Source organism: Zonotrichia leucophrys, chromosome 18 (assembly GCF_028769735.1).
Source record: "Zonotrichia leucophrys gambelii isolate GWCS_2022_RI chromosome 18, RI_Zleu_2.0, whole genome shotgun sequence".
In the NCBI taxonomy this organism is placed as follows: domain Eukaryota; kingdom Metazoa; phylum Chordata; class Aves; order Passeriformes; family Passerellidae; genus Zonotrichia; species Zonotrichia leucophrys.
This window is the reverse complement of record NC_088187.1, coordinates 2,140,623-2,154,432: the sequence shown is the minus strand read 5'-3', so window position 1 is coordinate 2,154,432 and position 13,810 is coordinate 2,140,623. Positions and strand designations below refer to the sequence as shown.

The following is a 13,810-nucleotide window of genomic DNA, read 5'->3' as shown; positions in this document are numbered from 1 at the left end:
CAGGTTAGGGCAGAGGGAACTGCTTAAATCACAAACCAGGACACACATGGGGCCAGGAGGGCGCTGGGACAGCTGCCAGGCCTGTGCCCGAGGATCCTGAGGGAGCAGCAGGTGCAGCCACCTCCTGGTTCCTGCCTCCTGCCAAGGCAAAGCCATGGCACAAAGCCTTCCCCAGCTGCGACCCTGCAGCAGGTGCCCTTTCCTGACCCACTGACGGCTCCTGGCCTGACCAAATCCATCCAGGGCAAAGGCTGGGGAGCACTTTCCTCAAACCTTCAAAGGGCTGAATCCCCTCAGGGACACGTGGCTCCCTGATGGTGGCGAAGCTTTGCCTAAAGCTTCTTCCTAGGTTCAAAGTTTTCCTTTGCCTGGCCATTGCTCCTCCAAGTGCTGCAATAGACTGAATTCCTCCCTGATGCCAGTTTGGCCTCAGATTTACAGCCCAAGCCCCAAAATCCGCTGCTGCTTGTGAGGTCCTTCGAGAGAATCACAGTAGAAAGTGTTTATTTCCATCATAAAGATCTGCTTTAATATTTTAACATAAATCAAGCTGCGCTTTATGGTGATAATAAATTTGCTGGCAGAAACTGCCTTTGCAGCCTGAGGCTGTGGAGCAATTCAATTTGTTTGGCTTTAAGTGTAAGGAGCCGTAATTGAGAAGGGGGAAGTACAGATGTTTTAATTGAGTTTGCAGCTTGCACCCAGAGTTGCAGTAAGCTAATAGAGAAGAGGTGAGGGTCTCCATTACCCTTTCCACTTGCCATTTCTCCTTGGCCTGCAGACCCATCCGTCATGGCCATCCCCTCCAGGAATAGCTGCTCCGTGCCTACGCATGAGGAAGAAAGGGATGGAAAAAGAAATCAGACTAAACCAGATGTATAATGTGCATTTTATTGGTTTTAATCCCATTTTTAAAAAACTAATTACAGTCAGGACAAAGCATCACGTGTGAATCTGCAATAATGAATTGTTACTGCTGATAATGGCCAAATAAAAATAGACTTATTCACGATGAGTGAGAGGAGAGAGCTCGTGCCCTGCACCACGGGGTCACCCAGTGTCCCCTCAGCCAGTGCTGGCTGCACTGAACCATTCCCTTCTTGCTTTCTCCAGTAATTTTTAAGGCATTGCTATATCATGTTTTATATAAAAAATGTTCTCTGCTGTAGAGCTTCTTTCTGTTAATCACCCCAATTCCTCGGATATATTTGTTTTGCTGCTGTGCAAGGACAGCAGGTGTCTGGGAATTCATGGTTATTTATTTGAGAAGCACTCACGCTCCTTGGGGAGCACAGTAAGGTACCATGGCAAAGGCTGAGGCTGGAACACAAGTGCTCAGCATCCCATTCCATCCAATACCTGGATCCAGGCAGCTCTTGGAGGTGCAGCCCCTCAGAAGTCACTGTCACACATTGTTGAGGGGAGCAGGGGGACACACAGGCCAGGGAAGAGAAGGCACATCTTTAAATGTAAGAGATGGCAGGAAAGAGGGTGCCAGGCTGGGCTCCCTCCTTCCTGAGAAGGGAAGGGAGGGTGAAAGGAGATGAAATAACAGAGAACAGCCCTGTTTCCTGGCTGCAATGAAATGTGAAGGCAAGAGACTGAAATGGGCACGTGGAGGGCAGGAGCTGAGCCAAGGGCTGTGCAATGCATGGGCAGCTCAGGGCAGACAGCCCCAGCCCCTCCATGAACCCACATCTGCACACTCACGCACAGGAACAGCACCCTCAGCCTCTCCAGCTTCCAAAGGCTCATTTCATCAGCGTTCAATTCTCTCTCCAGCTCTGCCTAGCTCCCAGCTGCCACGCAGGTGGCTCCCAGCTCAGCTGCCCCATCAATCTGCCCTCCAAACTACTGCTTCCTAAAAAAGACACCAGCACCAGATACCTCTAAAATACCTTCTTAATTTGGTACTGAAGATACCACAGCAGCTTTCCAGGAGCACTTGGGGATGCTTAAACCCACTAGCAGGGGCTGCAAATGCCTGTTTAGGATCAAGCTGGAGAGAAGATGAACAATCTCTCCAGATTCTCTCCAGGCAGCTCAGCAAGGACACAGTGGCGGTGCTCAGGCTTGAGAGGTGCAGGGTTTTGCTTTAAAAGCTATGAAGTGGTTTTATACAGCTCCAGGTACTTGCATATTCCCCCAGGAGGAGCACTTCAGGTCATATGGAAACCAGAAAGTCCTACTTGAAAACAGAGCTTGATTAGAAAGAGCTGCAGTTCAAAGCTTGCTTTAGTGAGTGATGACATTTAATACTGCAGCAAGTGCAGAGGGCAGGAGGATCTGATGTGCACCTGGCTTTGAACCTGCTTTGATAACAGGGGGTTTTAAATAGTTCAGGTGAAAACTTTTAAAGGTCTTTCTTCTGTCAGGAAACCCCTTATGATCTGTGCCCCAGGGCTTCTGAACACAGGACCCGGTGACAAAGTGGGGTCTTACAGTGACCACAGTCATCCTAAAAGCAGAGCCTCTCCTGGAGCTGCCTAAGGCAGGAGCAGCCCCAAGCCCACCTTAACCCTGTGCAGAATGACACGACAGGGTCAAGCCCAGTTCCAGCAGGGTTTCAGGTTTTGCTCCCGTGTTTCGGGAGCGCTGCTGCTGCTGCAGGGCTGAGCCAGGGCACAGCCGCCTCCTCCTGGCACCAGCTCATTCCCCTGAGTTAACACCCACCTCGTTTCAAGGCTAATTACCCAACGGGAGCCGGGAACGCTTCAGTGTGCACAGCCGAGGCCTCTGGCGTGTCAGGAGTGGGTAATTAGCACCTCCCCAGCCCACACCGATCCCGGTGGAGTTCGGGGCCTGGCTGCTTGTAGCAGCCCCGGGCAAAGCTGAGAAAGGGAGAGGGCTCTGCCAGTGGAAAGCTCTGAGTCCCGTGCTGGTGCTGAGGGCAGCAAGGCTGATTTCCCTTCCAGTGGGAAGAGCTGTATCCCTGCATGCAGAGGGGCATTGCTCTGCCCAACTGAGCTGTCACAGCACAGGAGAACAGGATGGAAATGTGAATGTAACTCCCAGGCTGGAGAAATCCAGCTCTAAGCAAAAGATCCCCTATTCCAGGCAATGTGCACAAACATGATAATGCTTCTAGAAAAAGAAAATGGAACAGCACAAAATTATTTCCTTCTGAATTAGGTCTATTTTCACCCTTATGCCTTCCTTCAACTGGCACAGGAGGTTGGTCTGAAGGAGTCTCAGCAGAAAGAAGAGACTCAGTTATCCCAAACTCCTGCTGGATTCTGCACAGCACATTCCTGCCTTTGGGAACAGAGACATTTAGTGATGCAGCCAAGGCTGTCTCTCTCCTGTGTGCCGAGACCTGCAGCACACACAGAGCCGCAGAGGGACAGACAGAGATTGTGCTGCTCTGACAGAGCCAAAGGCAGGAATGGCTGGACACTGGTTAACGGTGCAGGCTGCCAAGGGCTCAGCCCCAGGGCTTTGTCCGAGAACCAGAACTGTAACAAGGCTGAGTCCACTCCACCCACACCCAAAGTGGAGTGAAGAAAGTCTGTGTCACCAAGCCAACGGCCTGGAAACTTCCCTTCATACTGCCTCTCCCCCTCAGTGCACAGTTCCAGAGGGGGAGCTGAAATGCTGGAGTCTCTGGAGCTCCAGAGGGAGTGTGCTGCTACCCCCATCAGAGCTTTGACTCACTCAGGACAATGTTTGCAGTCACAAATATGAAGCAAGAGAAACCCCAAATGAGCACGAACACAATCCAGAAGCTGTGCCGGAAAGGGGAGAGGTGCTTGTTCACCGTCCCGCTGCCGAACACCAGCTGCGTGTCCTTGCGGCTGCAGTAGGCCAGGAAAGCTGGGATGAGGTACTGGATGCCATTGCCAGCATAGGCTCCCGTGATCCCCACCAAGGACTCCAGGTCGTGGGTGCAGAACGCCACCAGCACCGGGGGAACCAGCGTGATGGCAGGAAAGACAATCCTGTCCACCAGCCACGGGTAGGTGCCCCCCTCTCTGTGGAAAAGGGTCTTCCAGTTGTTGCGCAGGGTCACCGCAATGATGGGGAAGTTGGTGCTGATGGTGAAGACCGGGAAGAGGCCCAGGAAGTAGCGGATGAAGGCCACGCTGACGATGTCGCAGTTGGTGAAGTTGAGCGTGTACATGTCCATGAGGGTGTCGTTGCGGAAGCAGTAAATGGCAGTGAAGGACAGGAGGCTGTAGAACGCCAGGATCAGGACGTAATCGAGCAGCACGAGCTTGTTGACGTGCTTCTTCTTGGAGATGGGGGTGATGAGGGATGGCAGGGAGTGCTGGCACATGAAGGAATACACGCACACCCCAAAGAGATTGCGGATGCCCGACAGCTCGGCCATGGACGGCTGACCTTCAGCTTGGCCTCTGCTGATGCGGATGAGGGCCAGAATAATCATGAGGATGAAAGCTGGAGAGGGAGAGAAGGTCTCAGGTCAAGCCCAGGCCCGTGCTCCTCATGACCTCCTTCCTCCCACAGCACTGGCAGTCTTGGCACCGGCTTTCTCCTGCTATGCAAGAGCATCTCCTTATCTCTTAGATGCACCACCTTATCTGAGGGTGCTACATTAAAGGCAAGGTGCACCGGAATTAATCGTGATGTGCTGTCAGTGCCAGTCAGCAGATAAGGGAATGGGCTCAGGCATCTCCCTCCAGTCTCCTTCCCACCCCGAGAGCACAGGGCTGTGCTGTGCCCTTCAGAAGCAGAAGGCTGGCATGGCTGGTGAACCCCAAGCCCTCAAGGGTTTTGGTCCGTGGATGCTTCTGGCCCCCCCCACACACTGGTTAAATGTTGTCATTTCAAAAAGGCTGAAATATGTTTGGCTCCAATCAACCCCAGTAATAGTCCTACACATTTCTAACTGGACTAGTGTTTTCAAGACCTCCCCTACATGCACAGAAGCAGCAGCTACTAGCAAGCTTTCCTGTCCCTGGGATCTGTCAAGCATGATAGAGCAAGAACTAGCCAGCCATTTCCTGGGTAGAAGGAACAGGCTGTCTGTAGCTAATCCCAGGGTGGAGAAGGCAGTCTGGAAGGGACTAAAGCAGCACTGAAAGACTGCTATTAAAATTCATCATTTCTAGACACAAAGTCTGCTTGTCTACCCTTCACTTATGTCAGGAAAAAGCCTAACAACACTTTACAAAGCTTATTACAAATAACAACATGCCAGGGACAACACGAATTGAGGAGATTGGGCTAATGCCCTTATTACTCTGAAGGTGGAAATTTGAGCCAGAGCAGTTACTGTGAGACTCTCATTCCTACCATGGCATATAAAAGCAGTAGAAAATTAATTCTGGTGTCACAAAAATTGCATCAACCTAGGAAAGATGATCATCAGCTGCTGGAGTTAACAAATAATGGGGAGAAAAGGACCTGCCTGGCAGGGCAGCAAGCAGTGAGCTTTACAGTCTGGTGCTGCAATGGGTGAGCCACTGTGGCTTGCACAGAGCTGTCCTTGCACCAGTCTGAGGTACAGGAACAGAGCTGTGAATTATCAGGTAATGAAAAAATCAACAAAATGCTGAAACGACTACTACAGACAACTTTGAATGTCATTAATATAAATCCAGAGGAATTAAAGAGAGCAGTGCACAGTTCAAGTCCATGGCAGGCTGGCAGCAGTGCTGGGAGCTGGGCAGGCTCCCCATGGGGTGACAAGATCACAGGCTTGCTCTGTGCCCAGCCCTGCTCCCCACAACAGGGGAGACTGGGAAACCCTGCCAGGGATGGGACTAGGGAAAACAGTTAGGGAATGCTGCTTCTCTTGTGCACAAAAATATCAGATTATTCTCACTGAACATTGCCTCCCATATATCCCCAGCACTCCCCACAACCCTCTCTCAGAAATTCACGTTCTCCTGCAGCAAACAGCAGCTCCATGCTGAACCCTTCCCAAGCCACATGCTGCATTTCACCCTGTGCTGCCTCAGGAAACCTCTTGCTTCCAGCTGTTCCCAGTGACAGGGCACGTCTGCCAGCCCTCCCCAAACACCACACTGACAGCAGCAGGTCCATTCCTCCACGGTACCACGAGGCCAGGTTGTTTTGGGAGCGCTAGGCTCTACTTCCTCCCCCAAGGGCAGTCACACAGAGCCATGGAAGGCAACAGCTCCTTGCTCTGGGGGTGTGCAATTCCCCTTGCCTTCACTCAAGCCCAGCAGGTGAGGGGCACTGAGAACAGGGGTACAGTTGTTGTGCCTCCCCCACTGCTCCCTGGAGGGGAGATGCTTGCCAGCCATATCTGCTCAGCAAGAGACCCAGAAGAGCTGTTCCAGGTGATGTGACTTGGCTGCACTCCCTGGGGTTGCACAGGCTACAAGGAAGAAGAAAGGATGCCCTGAGTAATAAGACAAAGCAGGCTGGGCAGCTCTGGAAATGGCTGAGACTGTTCCTTTCCTTCTTGCCTGGGAGAGGTGGTCAGGCCCTGCAGCCCCATCCTGAGCTGGTCCCATACCTGGGCTAAGATGTGACTCAGAAGTCTCACAGCTCTTCCCCTGCACACCAGGACAGGATCTCCTCATGCTCTGCTCAATCTATTTCCATCCCCAAACCCACTCTCACCATTGGCTCAAAGCCCCACTTTTTGCATCAGTGCCAACAGGACCAAGGAAACTTCCAGGCAGGCAGCCCCATCCTTGAAGCATCTCCCACAGACTCTCCTCTGCCCTGACATGTGCTTTTCTGGCAGGGAACACTGAAGGAGCAGAATTCTTGTGGACTCCCTAAATGATGGATGGTCTTTGGCTTATGCAACTAGAATTTAATATATTTGTTTTTCATTAAATATGCATTTCAGAAATTTATTATAATTACAAGGAGTGAGGATCCAATACTAAGATCCAAACTAGTTTTGCTTCCAACAAGGCAAGCTCTGCTTCCCTGCCCGAGCACTGGTGCACTGCAGATGCAAGACCCTTGAGAGGAAAGGTGCTGAGTAAACTGGAAACCCCCCTGCACAGCTCCAGCCTCAGAAAGGACAACAAAAGTGCTGCCCCATGGTTGTTTTCTCTCAGTCCCTGAGGCAGAAGAGTTTCTCACTCCTGGAACTGGAGAGCTAAAACACTTGCCTGTCAAATTTATCTCTCTGTCCCTGGGAGGAGGCGAGCCAAAAAATGAAACTCTGAAACCTAAATATGGTTTGGATGATAAGTCAAAATGAAAGGAAGATGACAGGCTGATGGACAGGCAGCTTTGAGCAGAAAAGAGGCAGCACAAGATCCTCGGGCACACACAAAGCTCCCACTCACTTCCCCTACCTGGGACAGCAGGCTGAAGGCAGAGTCACATGACACTATTTCATGTCACCTACTGTTGTCACATCAGCTGTCCAACAGCATTCCTTCACCACAAGAATCCTGGTGAAGACATGGATTCACAAAAACACCCTTGATGCATTCCTCTCCACACAGAACAGAGGACACAAGCAATGTGTTCCAGGCATGAAACACTTTCAGACCATGATCAGCAGCACTCAGAGCCACAAAGCAAGGTTGACAGTGATGGCACCTTGGATTGTTAGATGGTTACATGAAAAATTTGCTTTAAGCCTTGTTTTATATAAATGCTTAAAAAGCAATCAAGGGTTTTGCTTGTCCTGATTTTTCCACAGTGTTAAACCCACTCCAAGCCCCCACACCACAGGCTTGGCAGTCAGCAAGGCACAGAGGCCACTTCTCGTCTCATCTTGTCTCTTCTAGATGTTCAAGCATCATTTTTAGTGAAGGATTTAAGTGAGCCTGAGGAAAAAAATAAAGAGGGGGTATGCCATAAAGGAAAATTGTGATGAATCTCATCCCAGCCATCCTACTGCCTCTCCTGCAGACTCTCTTTGCTCCCCTCACTATCTGAGGAACAAATGTTCTCAGACAAAGCAGACCTTGCAGTCAGCTACTGCTCCTCTCCTGCTTGACTCAGGAGATGTTGATTCAGAGACAGGGCAGTTCTGCTCTGGTTCTTGCAGGTGAAGTAAGGATGAATATGGATGAGCAGACATCCAAAGTAGTACAGTTTGGGAAATATGTGAGTCTGGGGATATTAAGAAATACATTTTTGTGCATTTTGATAGAAACATAACAGAGCTGCAGAGAAGCAGAGAAGATAATTTAGCCATTCTGAGTTTAAGGATCATTTTACGGAGTCAGAGAAAACACCTCTGTAAATGAAAAATGGTGTTTGTACATGAGTTTCATCTCTCTGCAGAAAGGCTACTGCAGAAAAGAAAATAAGTCCAAGCCTCAAACACATTTTTTCTCCTGTCATGGTAGGTTCCTGCAAGAACTGCTGCTCAGAATGAGCTTCTGGTTTAACCCCCCTTGCCTCCCTGCAAGACATGGTACTTGTGAGATGTTCCCATCTTCTCCAGCGCTGTCGCTGCTCCCATTCCTCCCTGTGCAAGGAAAGCCTGAAGAGAACATCCCCCATCTGCCTGCCCCCCTGCAGGGCCCAGAGATCGGTGGTGTGCAGCCACCCCACGCCTGGCTGCTCCCCTACCCCGGCCATTTGTCTGGGCTGGGGCTGTGACACGTTTGTGGCAGGGCCATCCGTCAGCGGCGCCTGACGGCGTGACAGAGCTTTCCTGTCCAGGCAGAGAATCAATATGCCAGGAAATAATGATAATGGATCACCCCATCCCAGTGCAGGCCGCTGGCTTCCCTTTCATACATTAGGCACAATGATGGATCCCAGGAAGAAGACGTTTTCAGGAGCTTCCCAAACCCAGATTTCTCCCCACCTCAATCCTGTATCGAGTCAAAACACAGCAGCCCACTCTTAAACAGAGGAATAGATCTCATTTAGTTTAACATTAGGCAGTTTTTTCATAGAAAGGGCACAAAACCAGCAGCATCTGCTCTGTACACACTGAATGGGTGAGGAACACGTCAAGACAGCCCTACCCTCTGCATCCCCACCTGACACTTGTGCTGTCTACTTCCCTGCTGATGTCTTTCTAGGATGTTGGAGCCCCTTCTCAGAGCCAGCTGGCTTCCAGCAGTGATGTGGGCAAGCTGAAGAGCCCACTACAACTGTGGAATCACCAGGCATTCTGGATTCTTTGTCATTTGAAGTATTAAAGCACAGCTGGAGTCCAACATGCTGGCAGAACAAAGTACCTAAAATTAAGACATTGATTTTTAAATTTAAAACTCATTTAGCTAGTTTCTCTTGCAGAAGCTATATCCTGCCACTTGTTCATGACCTCCAGTTCTCCACAAACTCCAGAGCAGCAACTGATTAACTTCTCCAACCTTCAGAGGGGGTTTCTATATGAATTGACAGTAAAGAGGTAACATGAAAACCAGGTTTGCTCCATTAGATGTGGGAGCTGGAGAAGTTAAGGATCGGATTTGACAATGACAGAGCCTAAAACACCATCTCTAGGAAGATGAAGGATTTATGAGTGCAGAGACTGTGGGGAAACAAGATGGATATGTTCATAGAAGACAGGAATTCTCCAGAGAGAAACGTCGGAAGGAAAAGAGGAGGGAAATTACTTCCCAGAAAAAAGGTATGAGCAAAAGCTGTGGAATATCACTGTGGCTCCTTCCTCTAATGGGGAGCAGGGACTTGTCTGGACAGTGTTACCCTCCCTGCCCCAAAGCCTCAGGGAGGATCCACATAGCACAGGACTGTTGCTTATATAGACAAGTGTGACACAGCTTACCAAGAAAGCAAGAAAAAGCCTCTCAGGCACCTCCACTCCTCCAGGCCCGGCTTGCTCCTGCTGCAGCCAACTCAGACACTGATCCTTTGGACCAGGTGGACTCCCTTTTCTTCACAAAGGCAAATTCCATTTAAAAAGTACTACCAGGACTTTTTGGCAACCAAAAGCAGTTCAGTGGAGCTTCTCTGCTCTAAGGGCATAATTTCTCTGCTCTTCCTCATCAGGCTTGCAGTACCATAACCAAGATTTACAAGTAGCAGTGGTAACAACGCCTGCCATGAAACCAGCACAGCTGCCCCATCTCAGCCCACATCAGCTGCTCCCACAGAATCTGCACACCAGCAACAGCTCAGGGCAGAAAAATGGCCTTGCACTCGGGCATTTATCACAGATGCTTTTTCTCAACATATGGGAAGGAAAGAGGAGCCAGTGAGGCTTGTTTGCTTCTAGGGGAAAATTGCCCGTGTAGTTTATGGGCCTCTCTCTGCCAGTCACCTTTGGCAGAAGAACCATAAAACCTCTGCAACCAGGACTCTGCTCTCAGCTCTGCTGCTGGCTTGGCCTATTAGCTCTGACAGTCACATCTCTGTCCATGTCATAATTTATTCTTCAGAGAGAAGGGAATAATACACACGTTGGTGTCCCTGTGAGCCCAAACTACAGCTGTGCATGCTTTGGAAAGTACTGGCTGCAGGGCACCCATGTCCCATAACACCCAGGTGCTCTGCAGACTCAGCCACATCTTGCCCATCCTGCCTTGGGCCCTACACAGCAAAGTTTTTTATCATCTTGTTCCACCAATGTCCACTCTGAACAGAAAGCAGCTTTTCATGCCACAGCCCCACTCTGAAAACCTGAGTGGGCACCATCACCCAGACCCTTCTGCAGGGTTGAATATGCCCTTACATGTCCAGCTCCCCTTCTTCAGCTCTCAGGCCCATCAGTGTCTGTTGCTGCCTGAATAAAGTGCTCTCTTCAGGAGCAGCAGCTCCTCAGGCAGGATCTCAGTGGTCCTGTCCAGACCAGCAAATCACTCTCCATCTGTGTCTGCAGCTCACAGGGCTCTTCCTCTCACACAGGCACTGCTTCACCCCATTGCCTCCCACAAACAGCCCTGAAATGAGCTCCTCAGCCAGCAATCCCAAAAGCAGGCATGACAGAAGCACAGCATTTTAACTAACTCTTCATAAATATATTCACTTCTCTTAGTGAATTATTTACCCTGGGCTCTAGCAGGAGCTTCATCTGCTCCGAAAGGGATATAAGAACATGAAGTAACTTTGTTGAAGCAGCATGTCAGAATGAACATGCAACAGTGTCCTGATTTACAGTCCAATTCCCTCATCCTCCTGTATGCCCTGCAGTGTGAAAGGAGAGGGGCAGAGATCACAATGATCCTCCTTAAGCTATTTGCAGAAAGCTCAATTTCTGATCTGAAAAGAGGCCACCCACCTTGAGGACTGTGGGCACTAGCAGGCTAATTTCTCAGCAGGAGACTGGAAATGCAGGACTTCAGATACCTGTCACCCCCTCCTAAATCAGCCTCCCCTGCAATTCTCAGTCTCAGTACCTGAAGGGATGCAGCACAGTGACTCCAGGTTTCTGCAGCGAGCCAACTCCAGCACTGACAGCTCTGCTGCTAAGGGTGGCAGTGCCAGTTACCTGAGACTGCTCACAAGGTGAGATGGTCTGAGACCACTTCTCTGCAGAGCAGTGCTGTAAACAGCAGAGCTCTGGTGGAAAGAGCAGAACTACCAGAGAAACCACCAGATACAGAAAGTGAGCCCCACTAGCATGCTCTGGACAGCCCTTTTCTAGTTTCTGCCCCAGAAGCCTTCTACCAAGTATCTTGGAAAGGGATGGGATGGAGAAAAGAAGGCTTTGACACAGACTTCCCAGAAATTCTGGTTTGCTTTCCCTCCATCTTATCAGCCAGGGGAAAGAGCTGGGGTAGAGATTTTACTCCTGTGCATGCAATTGTGAGATCATTGTTTGGGCAGAGTTGTGAAGGCTCTGTCTCAAGGGCTGGAATAGATGTGGTGTGATCCAACAGGGAGAGAACTGAGCCTGTTCAACCAAACCCAGAAGTTTATTACTCTATGAACTATCTCTTCATTAAAATACAATACTTTCTAATAACTACATTACAGCATCATGAGCAGCACACAGAGCACAGGCCCCACGTGGGAGCTGTCTGGGAACATTTGGCAGAGACAATTTAATAACAGCAGCAATAATCACACTAGCAATGTCTTTAGAGCCAGCAGTCCTCACCTATAGAGCTGGACATCTCAGGCTGCAACAGGCTGCAATTAATCGGGTTAGCTGCTTAATACACAATAGCCCAGTGTTTGCTGCTCAGCTCCACCAAGCTCTGTCCTTTTGTTATCTTTCCTAATCCATGTCCTATCCCATGATGCTGCTAGACAGTTATTATCCAATATTATCCAATAATAAAGAGGTAGGGCTGTGCCCCAGTGAGCTGCATCCCCTCTGCTGAGAGAGGTGTATGGGGCTTACCTGGATCAGTCTCTTTGTTGGCAGCACAGCGTGCCCTTCAGCAGCTTACCCCTAACAGCACCCACTTGATCAGGATTGAAGAAATGAGAGGAAAAAAAACCAGCTAGATAAGCAAGTCTCTTTAGAGAGCAATCCATTGCCACCACAGATTTAAACCCTCCAGGGAAAAAAAAGTGTCTGAAATCCAAACAGCAGAATTGGAAATACCAACAGCTCTAAATTTATTGATGGCTCAGTTGGTATAGCCTTCTGCAGGAAGCTCTGCTCCAATAACTTTGTAAGAGACCTGGAAACAGGCTCCAAAACTGGTAAAGGAATTGACCTAATAACAGCTCTACACTTTTCTGAGGCTGAGGTGGAAGAGAGCTGAAAGAAAGGCAGGAATTACACTTTGGGGAAAGACCCTCCTCACCCCACAGGAACAATTTGTACTCACATGGCCTCACAGCTGGGTGAGCCAACAAGGTTCTAACCACAAATCAAAACAAGGCTTCACTGTAGGAACCATTGTCAGGATTTAAACCAGATGATATTTCATGACTGGCCCTCTCTCCAGGGAAGCACAGCAGGTAGGCTCCCTGTTGCACCCCTCAGGGTGCCTCTGCTCCATCTCCCAAGGCAGCTTAGGTACCTGCAAAAGGCTGGCAAAGCATTCTGAGGAGCTTCTGCACTGGGAAAGGGATGAGAAGTTGGGTAGGCAAAGCCTTTCTCATCTGCCAGCTCCTGGAGAACAGAGATCTCTAAGCCAGGGTAAGGCCAGCAGTTCAAGCACCAACTGCTGCACTGAATTTAACCATTGGCACTCAGCAATGCCAAGTGACAATCAGTTCTGCAGCCAAGTGTGTAACTGCTACTCTTCACAAGACTGGCAACAGCTCGATTCCTCTGGAAGCCCTCTCTGCCACAGCCCCACTGCACCTGCAGACACAGACCCACCCTCTGTGCTCCTGTCCCTGCTGGCAGGGAAGTGCCTGGCCATGCCAGCCTTCCTTCCAGATGAGCTGTCCCTGATCAACAGGCCCAGACAGGGAGAGCCCATCTGTCTGGGCTCTCCAGCAGCACAACACTTGGCCCTGCAAGCTCCTCCTTCAACTTTCTCCTTACAGAGGCTTCAGAGGTGCCTGTCCTGCCTTAGTCCCTTATCCTGGGAGGATGCCAGATAAAGGGCTGATCCCTGGAACATCTCCACATTCTTTGAACTGGTCCATTTTTAATTTCCAGCTCAGATCCCAGTGTTTAAGCCTATTTTTCAGAAAGAGAATGATTTTTTTTTTATCTGTGAGGTGTGGAATAAGACTGCTGTAGGCTTTGATAGCTGATGTGCTGCTTGTGATGAGCATAAGGCTCTGGAAGAGGCTGGTGACATTTGATTATCACTTAGATCAGGAGGAAGAGGGGAAGCAACTTTCAAAGGCAAGGCTGACACTGTTACAAACACCAGCAGAAATGACCTTCACACACAGCTAGCTCTCTCTGCTGCCAAGAACCATCCTCTCAGCTGCTATCATCTGAATCACCAGTACACCTGGGGCAGTGCTGCTTTACATCAGCCTCTTCTGCTCAGAAATCCAGGGACTTTCCACCGGGCTGGGGAGAAGGGTATGTAGTGGGTCCTGTGAGAGGCACATTGCAAAG

The 13,810-nt window shown here is 49.9% G+C and overlaps 1 protein-coding gene across 3 annotated transcripts in view; it reads right to left on the bottom strand.

Annotated features, from left to right (window-relative positions):
• Positions 1-877: 877 nt before the first annotated feature.
• Positions 878-13,810, bottom strand: part of TMEM104 (transmembrane protein 104) — a 43,891-nt gene continuing 30,958 nt past the window's right edge. For all 3 annotated transcript variants that reach the window (XM_064728388.1, XM_064728390.1, XM_064728389.1), the window contains exon 10: positions 878-4,398. In XM_064728388.1, the coding sequence (XP_064584458.1) occupies positions 3,638-4,398 (761 nt within the window). In that variant the 3' untranslated portion in view covers positions 878-3,637. The remainder of the gene's footprint in view (positions 4,399-13,810) is intronic.